Here is a 17,490-nt window from a genome sequence, read left to right as displayed (position 1 = left end):
CTGTTGTAACAGGAACTTTGAACTTTGAACTCAATGGAAACTCTGATACACTGGCCATTGTCATACGTTGGACAGTAGCTGCTTATTTTTTGATGTATGTGTGTGTCATTGTATGTGTATGTAGTAAACGTAAGGACAAAAAGGATGATTGATTTATTTTGATCTAAAGCACCGCTCACTTCTGACTGATGGTGGTACTGGAGATTAAGTCTGGGACCTCTCGTGTTTCAGACATGAAAGTCTTTTGCGTAAGCTGTTGTGCTATGTCCAGAAAGGATGCTTTAAAAAGAATGTAGCAGAAGGGTGGGACACCATTTAATTTTGTGCACCAGAATCAACTTCAACAATTAATTAGTTTTTTCCTGCTAGAGCACTACCTACCAGTGCTTTTTACTTATGCTTGTGCCCGGGATTGAACCTGGAATTTCAGGAGCTCTGGCATGAAGATATTTTGCATCGCCACTATGTTATCTCCTCAGACCTTCAGCAGTTATTATTATTTTATTATTATTTTTGAGAGAGATACAGAGAGGGGAGAGATGGGGAGGGGGACGGAGAGGCAGAGGCAGAGGGGGAGAGAGAGAGAGAGAGAGAGAGAGAGAGAGAGAGAGAGAGAAGAACATCAGAGCATTGCTCAGCTCTGGCTTATAGTGGTGTGGGGGATTGAACTTGGAACTTCAGAGCCTCAGGCATGACTTCAGTTATTTTAAAGAGAGAATGATCACTTGTTCTAACTAGAGTTTCAGAAACAACTTAAACAATCAGTATTTCCCTCCCCTTCATAGTTATTTAAAAGAAAAATAAAGTTGCATCTGCTGTGAATTGCTCTAGGCGGACACATGGTATTGAATATTGTCCTTGTCAGAAAAAGAGTGGAAGAAATAAATTAAAAAAAAAAAGAAAAAGAAAAAGAGTAGAACATTTTACAAGCTGGGGATTCAGGCATATAATAGAAGTGTTTTCAACATTTGACCACCAGTTTACAGATTAAATCAGATTTCTTAGCCTAAGTCCTATTGACTTTTTTAAACTGGATAATCCTTTGTTGTAAGGCTGGCTTGTGCGTTTCTGGTTGCTTAGAAACAGTTATGGCCTTTGCTCGCTAGTTGACAGTAGCATCTTGACCCCAGATGTGACTGCCCAGAATGTCTTCAGACCTTGCCAGATTTCTGGAAGCAGCTGTTTTTGGGCTCTCAGATCCCTTCTGTCTTTCATTTCTTGCTTTTTCATCTAACTACAGCTGCTTTTTAAAACTAGTATGGGGAGCCGGGTGGTAGCACAGCGGGTTAAGCACAGGTGGCGCAAAGCACAAGGACTGGCATAAGGATCCTGGTTCGAGCCTCCGGCTCCCCACCTGCAGGGGAGTCGCTTCACAAGTGGTGAAGCAGGTCTGCAGGTGTCTGTCTTTCTCTCTCCCCCACCCCCGTCTTCCCCTCCTCTCTCCATTTCTCTCTGTTCTATCCAACAACGATGACATCAGTAACAACAACAATAATAACTACAACAATAAAACAACAAGGGCAACAAAAGGGAGTAAATAAATAAATATAAAAAATAATGTTTGTGGTTGTGTGTTTAATAAACCTATCACTAATGGAGGTCTAGTTAATGTCTTTGTTTATTTTTCTTTCATATAGAAATGATTTTCACTAGACACTTATGTTTTTTTAATTGTGAAGCTCCTAATTTCCGAATGGAACCTGTGTCGGCCGTGGGTATCCTCTCCCTTATCCTCAACATCATGTGTGCCGCTCTGAACCTCATTCGTGGAATTCACCTCACAGAACATTCTTTACAGGTAACTTCTCTTCACAGTTTAAGTCCAAGGTCATGATGCGTTAAGATTTCAAAGTCTTTTTTTTCTAATTGAGGAAATCTTTTTATTTCCGAATCTATTCTTGCAGCCAAATGCTCTACCACTGAGCTATACCCCCTTGAATCTATTCTTGATAGTAAGTTGAACAGACATGAGGCTTGCTTTTGTTGTTGTTTTGTTTGTTTCTATTGCCCTAAGGAGCCAAAGGGACCTGCTGTGGTATTGGTGGGCAATGAACAGTTGGTATAATACAAGGACATCAGGTCAACCTGGGACTGGGTTATTCACCCAGGGCAAAACTGGATTCTCAAACTTCTAGGATTACTCTATTTTTCTTCCCCTTCAGGAAAGGACGTCTCAACATCACTTTTTTTTTTTTTTTTTTTAATATTTATTTATTCCCTTTTGTTGCCCTTGTTTTATTGTTGATGTCGTTGTTGGATAGGACAGAGAGAAATGGAGACAGGAGGGGAAAACGGGGAGAGAAAGACAGACACCTGCAGACCTGCTTCACTGTTTGTGAAGCGACTCCCCTGCAGGTGGGGCTCTGGGGGCTCGGAACCGGGATCCTTGCGCCAGTCCGTGTGCCTTGCGTCACCTGCGCTTAACCCGATGCACTACCGCCCATCCCCCCCCACCCCCCAGCTGCTCCTCTTGAAACAACTTTCTGTTTCAGTGCTTGTCAGTTACTACCCTTTAATTTTGAAGTTTCTCACACACTTTACAAGGGATGGGAGGTTGACAGGCTCGCCTGTGCGTGCTCTGCAGTGTGTGTCGATTGTGGCCTGGCCCCGCTGCCTTGGAGGCCACATATAGATGTCTGAAAGTCAGCCCAGCACAGAGAAACCTTGGTGATAACTGTCCCCGCCACCTCCCCAAAAGAAAGAAAGGAATCAAACTGTTGGAAACAGGAAAGCTTTAAAGATGGGGCAATAATGCCCACCCCCAGGTGGGGTGGCTGATTCTCAGGAGACTAACTTAAACGGGCCTGCTCAGAGAATGGCGACAGGCCTGTGCTCTGAGAGTGTCACCTGTTGCCACATCCTGGCCAATGTGTGATGTGGTTTTCACTTCCTATTTCCGAGTGCTCACATGCAGACACTTAGCGAGTTACTGCCCACACTAGGACAAGTGCCTGGGCAATGAGATGGTTCATGCCATCGTGGCTAAGTGCCTTGGAGATGGAAATGGCAGTAAGAGGCAGTGGGATGCAGCAGGGAAAGTTTGGTGCTGACCAGTGAGTAGGTTTTGGGAGGTGGTAGGGGTTTTTGTTTGTTTGTTTGTTGGGGGCGGCATTCCAGGCTGTGGGACTAGCACAGATCCTTGGAGACAGAAAAGCAAATGGTGTGTCCAAGCCATTGAACCTCTGCCCTGGTCTGTAAGTAGGTCCTTGTTTCCTAACCAGAGAGTTTTGGGCTCTCTATCTACCACACTGAGTGAGGGGTTAAGTACTTTCTAGAATTAGCTTTCACCCAAGTGTTTCTTCTCATCTTTGCTTTAGGTTGCCCATGAAGAACTCGGAAACATCCTGGCATTTTTCATTCCTTTTGTAGCCTGTGTTTTCCAGGTGGGTGAATGTTGACCCCCCCCCCCTTTGTCATTTTATTGCAGGAAGGGTCAGTGGTTTGCAACACAGTTGTTGGCACAGGAGTAAAGAAATTGTAGACAATACAGTGTCCATGGTGGAAGGACCCATCCTGCCCTGTCCTTTCATTTGGCAGAAAATGAACTTCGGGCGCAGAAAGGGGAGCCACTAGTCTAGGGCCACAGGATCTCTGACAGTGTCAGGACAGAAACCAGGAATGTAAACTTTACTTCTAAGAAGGGAAGGATGAGATTATGGAAGGGACAGGCTGAAACAGTGCTGAGGGTCCTTCTCTCTCTCTGTGTGTCTGTCTCTCTTCCTTCTCCCTCAGTTTATCTATCGATCCCAAACGAATAAAATATTAAAAAATATAAAGCCTGATTTCAGCTCTCTTTCCTGGTCTAGTACACAGTCTAGTACAAAGCACTTTGTATACTTAGGATTTTTTTTTTAATTAAAAATTCTCATCTTAGTACTTCCTCTTTCTATCATGTATGCTCTAGAATGACTTTTTTTTTTTTTTTTTTTTTTTGACAGAGCACTGCTGAGCTCTGTTTTATGACGGTGTAGAGGATTAATCCTGGGACTTCGGAGCCTCAGACATTCAGACATGACCATTACGCTTTCTCCCTACCCCAGAATGACTTGTTTTTAAGGAATTACACAGTTGACGTACAATCATTTTTTTAAAAAAAATTTTTAATTATATTTATTTATTCCCTTTGTTGACTTGTTTTTTTATTGTTGTAGTTATTATTCTTGTCATTGTTGGATAGGACAGAGAGAAATGGAGAGAAGAGGGGAAGACAGAAGGGGGAGAGAAAGGCAGACACCTGCAGACCTGCTTCACAGCCTATGAAGCAACTCCCCTGCAGGTGGGGAGCTGGAGGCTCGAACTGGGATCCTTAAGCCAGTCCTTGCGCTTTGCACCACATGCGCTTAACCTGCTGTGCTACCGCCCGACTCCCTACACTCAGTTTTTAGAAAACAAGTGTCTCAAACCTTGGTTGTTGCTTTCGGAAATTTGGCAGAGCTGGCATTCCAAGGCAGGAAGGCTCTTACAGTCCTACCTCACCTATGTCCCTGCTTGTATAGCTTCTTTGATGGAGAGCTGTCTCCCTACCAGCGTAACTTAAATCTTCTTGGTATGTGCTGTCCTTAGAAAATGTGGTGATGCTATTTAAACACTGAGCCAAGAAACAGTTTCCCCCTTAATTCTGTACAAAAATGTAACAGTCACACTCCCCAACTCGGAGGTGCCCTAGAAGATGTGCTAGGTGAGTGTGGGGCTGGGAGACAGGCCATCTCTAGGAGCACGTGGCTCACTGTGATGAGCCCCAGCAGCCCACAAGACACTGTGAGCAGCACTGGAGTAGTCACATGGCTGGGATTTCCTTCTCTCTTTCTGATTTTATCAGTCATTCCCCCCTCTCCCCCCCCCCCCAAAGACTAGAAATTGAACCTGGAAGTGGAAGGCACATTGCACAAGCATGGGGCCCTGAATTCATTCCTGGGAAGCAGGAAGTTGGGCGGGCGGTAGCGCCGCAGGTTAAATGCAGGTGGCATGAAGCACAAGGATCGGCTTAAAGATCCTGGTTCGAGCCCCTGGCTCCCCACCTGCAGGGGAGTCGCTTCACAGGCAGTGAAGCAGGTCTGCAGGTGTCTGTCTTTCTCTTTCCCTCTCTGTCTTCCCCTCCTCTCTCCATTTCTCTCTGTCCTATCCAACAACAACATCGATAACAATAAAACAACAAGGGCAACAAGAGGGAATAAATAAATAAACAAACATTTAAAAAAACCTAAAAAACTATGGAGCAACAATGCCCTCTGCAGTTGTGACTCAAGAAATAACCAGAATAGTAGAAGTGTGACTTCTCTCAAAACATTCTTGTCTGTCATGGCTTCCTTAAGGAAAAATTCATTCGAAGACTAGTGAATCTGTCCCCTCTTCCCTTTTGTCTCTTTCTCTCTCCCCCCATGTGTGTGTGTGTGTGTGTGTGTGTGTGAGAGAGAGAGAGAGAGAGAGAGATTGTGTGTGTGTGTGTGTGTGAGAGAGAGAGAGAGAGAGAGAGAGATAGAGAGAGACAGATTTATTTATTTGCAAGAGAGACTAGGAAAAGGAGAGAGGACCATAGCATCACTCTGGCACATCATGCTTGAGTCCAAGGCCTTTTCTAACACATTGCATCCCAGGTTTCATGTAATAAATGAATCCTTTGGCTGTCTTTGAGGGTCATCTTCTCAACTTCACCTCAGATTTCCATCCTGGAAGTTCCTTTCAACCAAACTGAACGGATAAACTGAAAACTAGGGATTTCTAATGAGTGCTGGAGAAGGCCTGAGGTTGACTTGTTTGGGCATCTCAGCCTGGCCATCTGCCATTAACTAACTAACTAACTAACTAACTAACTAACTCTCTTTCTCTCTCTCTTCCTTCCCCCCCCCCACAATTTGGGCATTTATGTCTATATTTCCCTTTCAAAAGCATTTCTATTATTTATCAGAGAGAGACAGAGACAGGCAGACCTACAGAGGCTTGAACCTTGGCCTTAAGCATACAGCTCCTGCCCTTTGCCCTAGCTCTTAAGTTTCAGATTTCAGGAGTGTCATGCTCCAATTCTTCCTGTGACATCTGTTTGCCTTTTTTCTCTTTCTCAACCTCCACTCTGTTATTTATTATTATTTATTTAAAAAAAGTTTTATTTATAAAAAGGAAACATTAACTAAACCATAGGATAAGAGGGGTATAGCTTTGCATAATTCCCACCACCAGAACTCTGCATCCCATCCCCTCCCCTGATAGCTTTCCTATTCTTTATCCCTCTGGAAGTATGGACCCAAGGTCATTGTGGGATGCAGAAGGTGGAAGGTCTGGCTTCTGTAATTGCTTCCCCGCTGAACTTGGGCGTTGACAGGTCGATCCATACTCCCAGTCTGCCTCTCTCTTTCTCTAGTAGGGAAGGGCTCTGGGGAATCGGAGCTCCAGGACACAGTGGTGGGGTTGTCTGTCCAGGGAAGTCTGGTCGGCATCCTGCTAGCATCTGGAACACTATCCAGCGAATCCTAGGTCACAGGCTGCTGCTTGTTGGAGCTCACACCAGCAGCTGCCTCCAAGTCGTCATCTTGGCTCCGCCTGTATTATCTATTACTATACTCTCCAATGAATATTTGTGAGTTCAAGCGATGTATTCAGAGAAGCCAAGCTTCACTGTAGTTAATTCGGTCTACTAAGCTAATGTATATGAACGACTGTGCTCACTGGTGAAGAGTGACTCTCGCATCTCACCTTGCAGCTGTTTTACTGACTCTAAGTGAACTTCCTCTCCTGGTGTCATTTCAGTGTTATCTGTACCTGTTCTACAGTCCAGCCCGGACTATGAAGGTGGTGCTGCTTCTGCTCTTTATTTGCCTGGGCAACATATACTTGCATGGGCTGAGGAACCTCTGGCAGATCCTTTTCCACATAGGAGTGGCGTTTCTGTCTTCCTACCAGATCCTTGCACGGCAGCTTCAGGAGAAGCAGTCTGGCTGTGGCGTGTAAGGATGCCTTCGTGGGGAAAACGGGTCCTTTGTCTTTGAGGGTCATCTGTGGTTTCCCTCTTTGCTTCTCAACTGCACTTCAGATTTCCAGCTCTGTTCAACCAAACTGAACTGCTAAGCCGAGAATTAGGGATTCTAATGTGTGCTGGAGAAGGCCTGAGGTTGACCGATGCCCAGTCCCAGGTTTGCGCTGTGTGATAACTGCAGAACCGCCAGCTGAACCATTTACTTCGGACGGCAGATTCTGGCAGCTCAGCCAGCAGGAACATTATCAGGAGACCAGAACGGAATTCTTTGGGTCTTTCAAATGGAATAATGCAGTAAACCACTAGATTCAGTGACTCTAGTTTTAATAATTGGCAATTAATCAATTGTCTCTGCGAAACCACTTTAAAAATCAGCGTCAGCTTTTCAGTCTACATGAGACGTGGCTAGTACTTCTTTTAGAGGGTCAGACAGGGCGAGTTTAAGGCTTCAATGCATGGCTCATAAACAGGAGCTTCATCAATTTTGTTTACATTTTTGATAATTTAGGTTCCATATGATACCTTTAGAATATTTAAATATATTTTGGGCATAAATTGAATTTATCTTGAGGGGAAGGATTAAGTCAAGAGAAGAAACTGGTTAAGAAAGCTAAGTGTTTCTGATTTGTATATAACCTCTGGTGGTGGAACTACATGGGTCCAGATGGGTTTTATATTTATTTGCAACGCATAGTTTGCATATTAAAAAATGGGGTAGCCAGTGTTCGTGGCTCATAACCTTTTAAGCCTGTGCAGAAAGAATGTCAGTGGCCACACTGGAGTAGCTGAATCATAGGGAGTCACTTGCTGCAACTTGGTAGCTGCAGGTGGGCGAGAGGCTGCTGTGCTGAGTGCGGTCCATGCGGTCCATGGCGGCCACATGCCTGTTAATATAATGATGGTGAGCACTTGACTCTGTGTACTGTACTGTGCCCAGATGAACTTCCAAGTCAACTATTTCTCTACAGCTTTCCCAATCATCTTAATTAAATTAAGGGCCTGCCTCTTTTTTTTTTTAAATGAGCACAAGTTAACTAGGTGCTGTTTTCAGACATTCTCAAGTTATAATTCACCATGCACCTTGATAGGCTACTTTTCTTCCTTTCCTTTTCAAAATCTTGAGGGAGCACAGGTTTTCGACGTGTGGATCTAAGATCTCCAGAAACCGCACCCTGATTACCCAGACCCGTTAGAAGGCCCTGGAAGGAGTTTGCCCTGTGACTGTGACTGGCTCTTGGGGAGAAATCTGGAATCTAGATAGCTCAACCACAGGTGTATGCCCTACTTCAGGATGAATTCTGTGGTCTTAATAGATGGGAAAAAAATCTATTTTGATCATTTTTTAAAAGTTGAAAATTATCGCAGGGATTATTGGGTAGATAGGGAAAGCAGTAATGTTTTAGGGAATTCAGCTGCACTTTCTTTTTAATGGTGGTGTCTTGTTGAGTATTCTTGGTATCACTTCAGGAGAAACTGATTTTATATGATTGGGAACTGTGTTGGAAAAATGTTGCCATAGTAATTTTATTTTCGTATAATAGAATCTTCTATTTTTAATCAAACACAGTATCTGGATATGGACATGCTATTGGCAGCATACTCCACACCTGAGGCACAGTGGTCTGTCCACTGGCTTCTGCAGCTGCAGTTAGCACACCTGGCAGGCGACTCTTAAGACTGACTGGGAGATAGTTTTGGAGAAATGGTGAAATAGACTGGGAAGTCAAGGAGTAGAGACAAATGTTTTTAAGTTAGAAGCACAAACAAGCTGAAAAAATAAAAGCTTTAAAAATTGCTAAGAACAGGGAGTCGGGCGGTAGCGGGTTAAGCGCATGTGGCACAAAGCGCAAGGACTGGCATAAGGATCCCGGTTCAAGCCCCCAGCTCCCCACCTGCAGGGGAGTTGCTTCACAGGTGGTGAAGCAGGTCTGCTGGTGTCTGTCTTTCTCTCTCCCTCTCTGTCTTCCCCTTCTCCATTTCTCTCTGGCCTATCCAACAACAACAACATCAATAATAGCTACAACAATAAAACAACAAAAGGGAATAAATAAATATAAAAAATAATTAAGAACAGCTTACAGATAATGTTTTCTTTTCTAGCCCATGTGGTACTATTCTTTCCCTGTACCCCAGAAATTGTGGGGGAGCTGAGGCTGAGATGCACATTCAGCAAAGAGCAAACAACAGCCCTTGTAGAGGAGTCCCTCCTGGCAGTGTCTCACACAAAGCAAGGCTCTACATACTGACTTTTCACTTGCTTAACCATGATTCACTCAGCACCTCCTGGGATTTGAGATTTACCTCTGCAAAAGGAAAAACGACGCAATAGTACATCACTGCCCACATAAACATCGCTTAAACCAAAATCCAGCTAAGGAAGCTTCAGTTCCCCTGAAGGAAGCTCCACCCACCCTTTGGCGTGTGGGGCTGCGTGCTGCACCTCTATCGGGGCGGCCGTTCCTTGCTGGAGCTGCGGCTCATCTCAGGGCAGGACAGGTGGTCCTCAGAGGAGGTGCTGCTAGCTCGCACAGGACAGCACAAATGAGGACTGGCAGTGATGGGAGTGTCTGGAAACTGAGCGTGGGACTTCTGGGCGCTCAGGTGCCGTGAAGCACGTGGTTCAAGGTGTGAGTGCTAGTGCTGGAGGAAGAGAGAAGCTGCACCTTTGAGAGCTGAGGCAGTAGAGGTAGGCAGTGTGTGCTGGGCAGCTGAGCAGCAGGCCTGGAGTTGGTTTGACGCCTACTCAGTCCTGCTCTTTAGTGGGCAAGTCATTACCCCTTCTGACTGAGTTTGTTCACCTGGGAAATAGTGGCAACACCAGCCAGCTCACTTGGCATGCTGCCATAAGAATCAAAGCAATAGAGGAGGAGACTGCAGAGAGAATCCACTGGGCACAGAAGAAAGGCTCAGAACTCGTCTGGTTCCCGGAGGCCCTGCCTGCGGCAGCTGCAGCACAGCCAAACCATTCACCCAGACAACACATCTGATGCCACTGCAACACCTCTCCCTTTCACTCCAGAAAGTGGAGACCTCTCTCCCTCCCCGTGGCCTTACTTTCTGGACACAGGGCCTTTGGTACCATTGGTGTTGGCCCCAGAGGTGCTGCTTCTGCAGGTTGAACCAAATCTTGAGGTCTGTCTCTGACCCAAATGATCAGCTCCTCCATTCTGGCAACAGTGATGTCCTGCCTTTGCCACTGTGGAAGAGGGCTTGTCAGTGAGTTCTGGGAACGTTTGAGATACAGAGACGTCTGCCCAGGCTTGTCCAGCTGTGGTGGAGCTGTTGCCCACAAGCACCTTTTATTAGGGGAAAATGATCAAATCCATTTTGTTCCTCCAACCTGGGCTCGACACATAGGACCTTCTTTAACTCTTAGATGGTCCTGGGACGGGGAGTCAGGCGGTAGCGCGGCAGGTTAAGCACACGTGGCGCAAAGCGCAAGGACTGGCGTAATGATTCCAGTTCGCGTCCCCGGCTCCCCACCTGCACGGGAGTCGCTTCACAGGTGGTGAAGCAGGTCTGCAGGTGTCTGTCTTTCTCTCCCCCTCTCTGTCTTCCCATCCTCTCTCAGTTTCTCTCTGTCCTATACAACAGCGACGACATCAATAACAACAACAATAGTAACTGCAACAACAATGAAAAACAAGGGCAACAAAAGGGAAAATAAGTATAAAAAAATAAAATAAAGAAATGGTTCTGGGACCGTGCAGAAGTATTATTTAGTGAATACATGTTATTTGAACCCCCTTTTCCCTGGGATTCTATTTTGCTTACTGGACTTTTCTACTAAGAGCATATGAGATTGAGGCTGATTTTTGCCAGGGAAAAACCATTTATTTTACACATTCAATCTGACTGCTTGCTGTCATGTTACACAAGCTTCTTAATGTTTTCCTGTACTAACAAAGGTCTATTTTGAGTAAATAATGAGTATGTTTTAACAAACTTTCACACAGTAGTAAAACCTAAACTCGTTAATGGTATGTAAAGACTTGTATAGAAATTTATATACTGTGTATATATAAGTTAAACAAGGATGGCTTCTGATGGGAGGAGAATAAATCCAAGGTGCTTATTAACGCGTGTTTGTCTCTGTGTGACAATTTCTGAGTCCCATCTTCCTAGATGTGAGCCTGGAATAGCAAAGGGGTGTGTGTTGAGAGAAGTCAAATTCAGGTCCTCTTGCCCAGTGAAGATTATGCAAGTCCAAGTTCCCAGATAGTCTCAAATAGCACTAATCCCCAGGCTCTGGAATACAATCCTGCTCCCAGAAAGACCCTGGAAAAGCTGGAATAGTATTCTCAGGACCCCTCAGAGTTGGGAGGCCTCCCCCACCCCTCTGTGTGTTGTGGGCAGATAATGTTCTTGCTTCGGGTCTAGCTCTAGCCAGAGCAGTTACGGCTTTCGGCTCTGAGAACCAGCTCTAACATGCAGCGGCCACCAGGAGGCCCGGTTGCCCAGTGTATGAGTTTGTATGGTGAGTTTCTGACCTGTGGCTGGTTCCCTTTTGCAGAAGTTGTTCCTCTAACAGCTGATGCAATTCCCAGAGCGGAAACAAGGCTCAGCCTCTCCTGACCATGCTCTAAGCACACCAGAGAAAGCACGCTTCAGACTTTTCTCCATCGTCTGTCTCCAAGAAAAATCTTTTGGAGAAGAAGAAATAGTTCCAAAAGAGGCATCTGTTACTTGACTTCTGAGATTTGGGAGTCGACAGGGCCTTTAGATACCACCTGGTTCAGCCTCCTTGCCGCTCAGGTGTGGAAGTCGAGGCAGTCCAGGGCACCGAGTGGCAGTGAAGCCTAGAGTTCCATCCCCCGGGCTGGGAACAAGGTGCTTCTCTGCCACTTGGCAGCACCCACAAAGAATGAAAGGGGATGTTGGCGCATGAAGGGTCCTGCTTGTGCCAGCGTGGCTGGGTGCCAGTTCAGGCTGATGAATTACCTTTTTTCCCCCCCTTTGGGCTCTATTCCCTGAAGAGGTTCAGTTAGCAGAAGTCTTACTTGTGCCCGTAGAGGAGGAGAGCTCCAGAGGGAGGGAGTGTCTCACCTGAGTGTACATGTCAGGAACAAACTGTTGGGCTCTGTAGAGTTGGCTCTTAGTTGCTGCTGAATCGGATGTGTGGGGCAAAAACTAGATAAAGTTTATTGGGGGAGGTGTGCTCAGTTGAGTGCACACATTACCATGTGCAAGCCCCGGTCCCCACCTGCAGGGGGGAAGCTTCATGAGTGGTGAAGCAGGGCTGCAGGTGTCTCTATCTCCCTATGTCTCTTTTCTTCTCATTTTATTTATTTATTTTTGTCTTATCAGAATAAAAGAAAATAAAAATGGCTACTAGGAGCCATAGGTTCATGATGTAGGGACTGAGTTCCAGCAATAACTGGTGGTAATAAAAATAAATAAATAAATAATGAAGTTTATTGGAGGTCAGGAAAGAGTATCTTTGTGACCTGCCATGGAAAACAAATGTCACAGCTATAACCCTGAAGGCAAAAAGGACTGCCGGATTTTATTGCATACAAATAATGACTTCATGGGCAGAAAGGAATGTGAAAGGCTATCTACAGCGTCAGAAATCAGTAAAGAATGAGTGTACTGGTTGGAGTGTAAGCGAGCAAGTGGTGAGAGACAGCTCACCAGGTAGGGCTCCTGCCCTGCTGCTGCACCTCCAGGTTGAAGTCCCAGGCCCATATGGGAGGTGTTGTGGCATCAGAAGGAGATACAGTGCTTATAGCGCCTGTCCCTCTCTCCTGCTGCTTATCTGAATGAAAACGCAGCCTTAGAGCAGTGAAGTCACATGTGTGAGACCCTGGCTCCACACATATACTCAGAGGAAGGGAGGATGGAAGGGAGGGAGGGAGGGAAGAAAAGCCATCAAACTCAATAGAAAAGTGAACATTTCACAGAAGAGAATTTCCCTAAAGATAAGTATGAGTTATTTAAAATTATTAGAAATACAGAGCTAGGGAGATAGCATAGTGGTTATATTAAAAAAAGCCTGGATTTTGTATAGAGAGACAGACACAGGGAGAAGATGAGCCAAGGAAAGAAGTCTTCAGAAAAACAACAACAAAACCTGGGGACCGGGCGGTAGCGCGGTGGGTTAAACGCACACAGCATGAAGCGCAAAGACCGGCGTAAGGATACCGGTTTGCTTCACAGGCGGTGAAGCAGGTCTGCAGGTGTCTAGCTTTCTCTCCCCCTCTCTATCTTCCCCTCCTCTCTTGATTTCTTTCTGTCCTATCCAACGACCACAGCAGCAATAACAAGGGCAACAAAAGGGAAAAATGGCTTTCAGGAGCAGTGGATTCATGGTGTAGGAACCAAAGGTTTCCATTTCTTGAACCACAAGCTGCAGGACCTTGTGATGGTGATTCTGGTACTCAGGAGAGCTGGCTACCCCAACTTAGTGCCAAGAAATTCTGAGGCTCTTAGGCTTTGCAGGTTGACCAACATTTCTCCTTGGACGTGGACTTGGGCTCTGGGCTCCTGGCTCTATCCCTGGAAAATTTTCACACGGATCTGTAAAGGGACAGGCATGACAGTTTGTGTTTACTGAAGCGTTCTTTCTGTTGGAGAGCAGGCTATGCCTCCCTCCTGGAGGTCACCTTGGAGCACCACTCGGCAGGCAGGAGCACCAGACACAGCAGCAGGGACAGGCTTTTTTTTTTTTTTAATTTTTTTTATTTATAAAAAGGAAACATTGACTAAACTGTAGGATAAGAGGGGTACAACTCCATACAGTTCCCACCACCAGAACTTTGTATCCCATCCCCTCTCCTGATAGCTTTCCTGTTCTTTAACCCTCTGGGAGTATGGACCCAAGGTCATTGTGGGATGCAGAAGGTGGAAGGTCTGGCTTCTGTAATTGCTTCCCCGCTGAACATGGGCATTGACAGTTTGATCCATACTCCCAGCCTGCCTGTCTCTTTCCCTAGTGGGGAAGGGCTCTGGGGGAGCGAAGCACCAGGACACATTGGTGGGGTTGTCTGTCCAGGGAAGTCTGGTTGGCATCCTGCTAGCATCTGGAACCTGGTGGCTGAAAAGAGAGTTAACATACAAAGCCAAATAAATTGTTGATCAACCATGGACCTAAAGGCTGGAATAGTGCAGAGGGAGAATTGGGGGGGGGGTCCTCTATTTTGTAGATAGCTAGTAGGCATATTTTAATTATATTCCAAAGGGAATATAATTAAAATATATTCCAAAGGGAATACTGTGGGTATACTAGTTTTTTTTTTTTCTTTTTCTTTTTTCCCCTGAGCCTGAAATCTGATATGCAGGTGGATCCAAGTTATTGTCTGGGGAGATGATGTTATGGCTGGCAAAAGGACCAGAAAGCTGGACCAGGGAAGAGAGTAGCTCCCTAATATGGGATAGGGGTATAAATATTGTTGACTGTAAACCCCATCAAAAACATCAAGCAAGCTGAGGGAGAACTACGTTTAAATGACTTGTAGTATGTATCCACAAGTAATGTAAATATGATTTTTAAAAGGGTAACAGATCAAATGTATTTGAATCGTCTGTATGAGACCAGGAGCACAGGGGAATGGAGATGAATTTAAAACAAACTGAGGGCTGTCCTTTTGTTTCCCAAGTTAAAAAAAAAAGTGGGTGGTGGTGGTAGATTCAGCTGTTGGCTTTGAGAGTCCTGGGGAAATGAGGGGACCCTCACTGCCCCTGGAGCTTTGGCCCTGGCAGTCCAGTTCTGACTGGATTGACTGAGGTTGAGACCAATGGTTGGGTTCTGGGGAGCTTCTCCAGTGGTGGAGGGGACTGGAGCTGTGGCCAGGGGCTGTATTGGTCTGGGAGGGATCTTGCTGGGAGTGGGGAAAGAAGTGAGTGGGGAGAGATCGGGACTCCAGAGAGGAAAGTGGATGGATAGGGGCCGGCTCTGGCCACTGGGGACTCTCTCTTTTCCAGATTCAGGCTGTCTGACCAGTAGTTTTCTGGTGGAGACTCTTTTCCAGATGAGGCATGCGGCTTATGGGCTCTCAGGAGAACAAGGAACACAGCTGTGGGGGGGGGGGGGGAGGCAGAAGTGCCCCCAAGGAGAGGCCTTCCCTCCACCCCAGAAATAGCCTGCTCTGGTTACAGAGCTAAGGTGTGAGCCTGGAGCCCTGAAGCTGGAGGAACAGCGGGGGTGGGTAGGGGTGAAGATGACCAGGATTGCTGCCCTAAAGGCTTGTTCCAGGCACATTTGCTGAGGCCCCAGGGATATGGGCTGGGCCAGGGGCAGGGAACATGGGGCCAATGCTTGGGTGAACTTTCTCACAGCTCCGGCCAACAGTGCCCTCGGGAAGGTGCTGAGCACTCCCCCGTGAAGGTGGACAAGCTGGCTGGTCCTTGGAACAAACTGTCCCCATCTCGAAGACATTGTCTTGCTCTGGATGTTGGTGTCCTCAGGGACATCTGCCTATCTCCCCCAGTGCCTCCTGCTGCGGCCATCCCATGGGGCGAGCCAGACGCCAGCTCCCGTTTGAAGAGTAAATATTAGTCTTTTCTGGAGCTGCCTGTTCTCTCAGCACTGGGGACACAAAGCTGGGGGGGGGGGGGCGTCTCTTGGTCCCAGACACCCAGGTGGAGTCTGTGGGCTCAGATCACTGCAGTAGAGGGGTGACCCCAAGACTTCGCACACCCTGAACCCCTGCCTAGGAAGAGTCCTCCGCCTTAGGAGGCAGCCTTGCAGCACATGCAGAGGACTGGACATTTTGACCTGGAGCTCAGCGTTGCTGGACCCCAGCTCTGACGTCACTGATTTAAATGCCTCTTATCACTGTGAAGGGGAGATGACCTTCTGTCCATTTATCACCCCATTGCAGAGGCCCCCAAGAACAGCGCCAGCTAACAGGGCACCCCTGTTCCCCTAGGCCCTTGTCCTGCTTTCTTGCAGCTGTCATTTTCACTCATTAAAAATATCTATTTATTACTCAGAATTTCATGTGAGGCAGTCTATCTGTCTCTGTCTCTCTCTCCCTCTCGCTTTCCCCTCTCCCTCTCAATTTCTCCCTATCTATCTCTATCCAAAAATAAATATAAATAAAATATAAAAAATTAAAAATATTTGTCTTACAGGTTCAGCATTAATGTGCATGTTTTGCAAAGTTGAAGCCCCAGGTTCAGTCCTTGGCACTGCATATGGCCAGAGCCAGACAGACTTGTGCAACCCTGCTTCACCACTCATGAAGTTCCCTCCTGCAGGTGGAGACTGGGGGCTGGAACTCAAGCCCTGTGCACTGTAACATGGGCATTCTATTTGGGGGTGCCAGTGCCTGACCGCAGGATAGGTAATATTCTAGTGTTTGAAAAAAAACAAAAATGGGGAGTCGGGCGGGAGCGCAGCGGGTTAAGCGCACGTGGCACAAAGCGCAAGGACCAGTGCAAGGATCCCGGGTTTGAGCCCCCGGCTCCCCACCTGCAGGGGAGTCGCTTCACAGGCGGTGAAGCAGGTCTGCAGGTATCTGTCTTTCTCTCCCCCTCTCTGTCTTCCCCTCCTCTCACCAGTTCTCTCTGTTCTAACAACGATGACATCAGTAACGACAACAATAACTACAACAACAAGAAAAAGCAACAAGGGCAACAAAGGGGAAAAAGTTAAAAAAAAACAAGAAAAAAACCAAAAATGAGTGCAAAGGATACACAATGACTATAATATTAAGATTTTAAAATAAAGAGTGGGTGTTGCCAGCAAGGTTTACCTCTTTTGTTCCCACACAGGACACTTCCAGGGACCGTTACTTGTGGCCAGCCTCACTGTATGGTAAGGCTCTGGGCTGAGAACTGGGTTCAAGGTGAAGACTTGGTGGAGATTACAAGAACGTCCCTTTCTTTCGATGGACTCTGGCTACCCCAGTTGTCCTGTGTGGACAGGTTACCTCATCTGACTGGTTCTCCTCACCACCCATGGCATGCTGAGGTTACTGCCCCTTTTCCTAGGAGGCTGTGTCTCCAGGGCCACTGACTTCTAGCTATTAATATCTCAACCGTTCCTGGCCTGATCAGGGTGTTTAATGACTGCCAGCTGTGGCTCCGGCCCCCTCCCTGGGGAGAGATTAAAGCAGTTCCTGTTCCCACATGGGGGGATGTAGGGTCAGTGCTCATTAAAACAGACCCTGGGCTTGTGGTGGGAATGGAGGGCTGACACTGACCCCTCATCCCATCATCCTAGGCCTGCATGCCAGATGGAGGTGACTGGGGTACAGGATCCCTGACCACCCCGACTTGGGGTGCCCTAGTCTCTCCATCCCCTGTGTGGGTGCTTTCTTTTTTTAATTTATGTAAAAACGGAGACATTTGGGGTTGGGCAGTGGCGCAGTGGGTTGAACGCATGTGGCGCAAAGCGCAGGGACCGGCGTGGGGATCCTGGTTGGAGCCCCCGGCTCCCCACCTGCAGGGGAGTCGCTTCACAGGCGGTGAGACAGGTCTGCAGGTGTCTGTCTTTCTCTCCCCCTCTCTGTCTTCCCCTCTTCTCTCCATTTTTCTCTGTCCTATCCAGCAACAAACAACATCAACAATGGCAATAA

General features: G+C 46.7%; 1 protein-coding gene across 5 annotated transcripts in view; it reads left to right on the top strand.

Annotated features, from left to right (window-relative positions):
- SEC22C (SEC22 homolog C, vesicle trafficking protein) overlaps positions 1 to 17,203 on the top strand; it is a 36,512-nt gene extending 19,309 nt beyond the window's left edge. For 2 of the 5 annotated variants that reach the window (XM_060180370.1, XM_060180371.1), the window contains 3 exons: positions 1,638 to 1,798; positions 3,318 to 3,383; positions 6,742 to 9,220. In XM_060180370.1, coding sequence (XP_060036353.1) covers positions 1,638 to 1,798; positions 3,318 to 3,383; positions 6,742 to 6,942 — 428 coding nt within the window. In that variant the 3' untranslated portion in view covers positions 6,943 to 9,220. Of the gene's footprint in view, positions 1 to 1,637; positions 1,799 to 3,317; positions 3,384 to 3,938; positions 4,086 to 6,741; positions 9,221 to 16,684 lie in introns of those variants that run through there. The other 3 variants (XM_060180372.1, XM_007517395.3, XM_060180373.1) reach the window with 3 other exon arrangements.
- The last annotated feature ends 287 nt before the right edge of the window (positions 17,204 to 17,490 follow it).

Source organism: Erinaceus europaeus, chromosome 21, assembly GCF_950295315.1.
Source record: "Erinaceus europaeus chromosome 21, mEriEur2.1, whole genome shotgun sequence".
Taxonomy (NCBI): Eukaryota; Metazoa; Chordata; class Mammalia; order Eulipotyphla; family Erinaceidae; genus Erinaceus; species Erinaceus europaeus.
The sequence above is the reverse complement of the archived record's forward strand: the minus strand, read 5'-3'. Positions and strand labels throughout refer to the sequence as shown.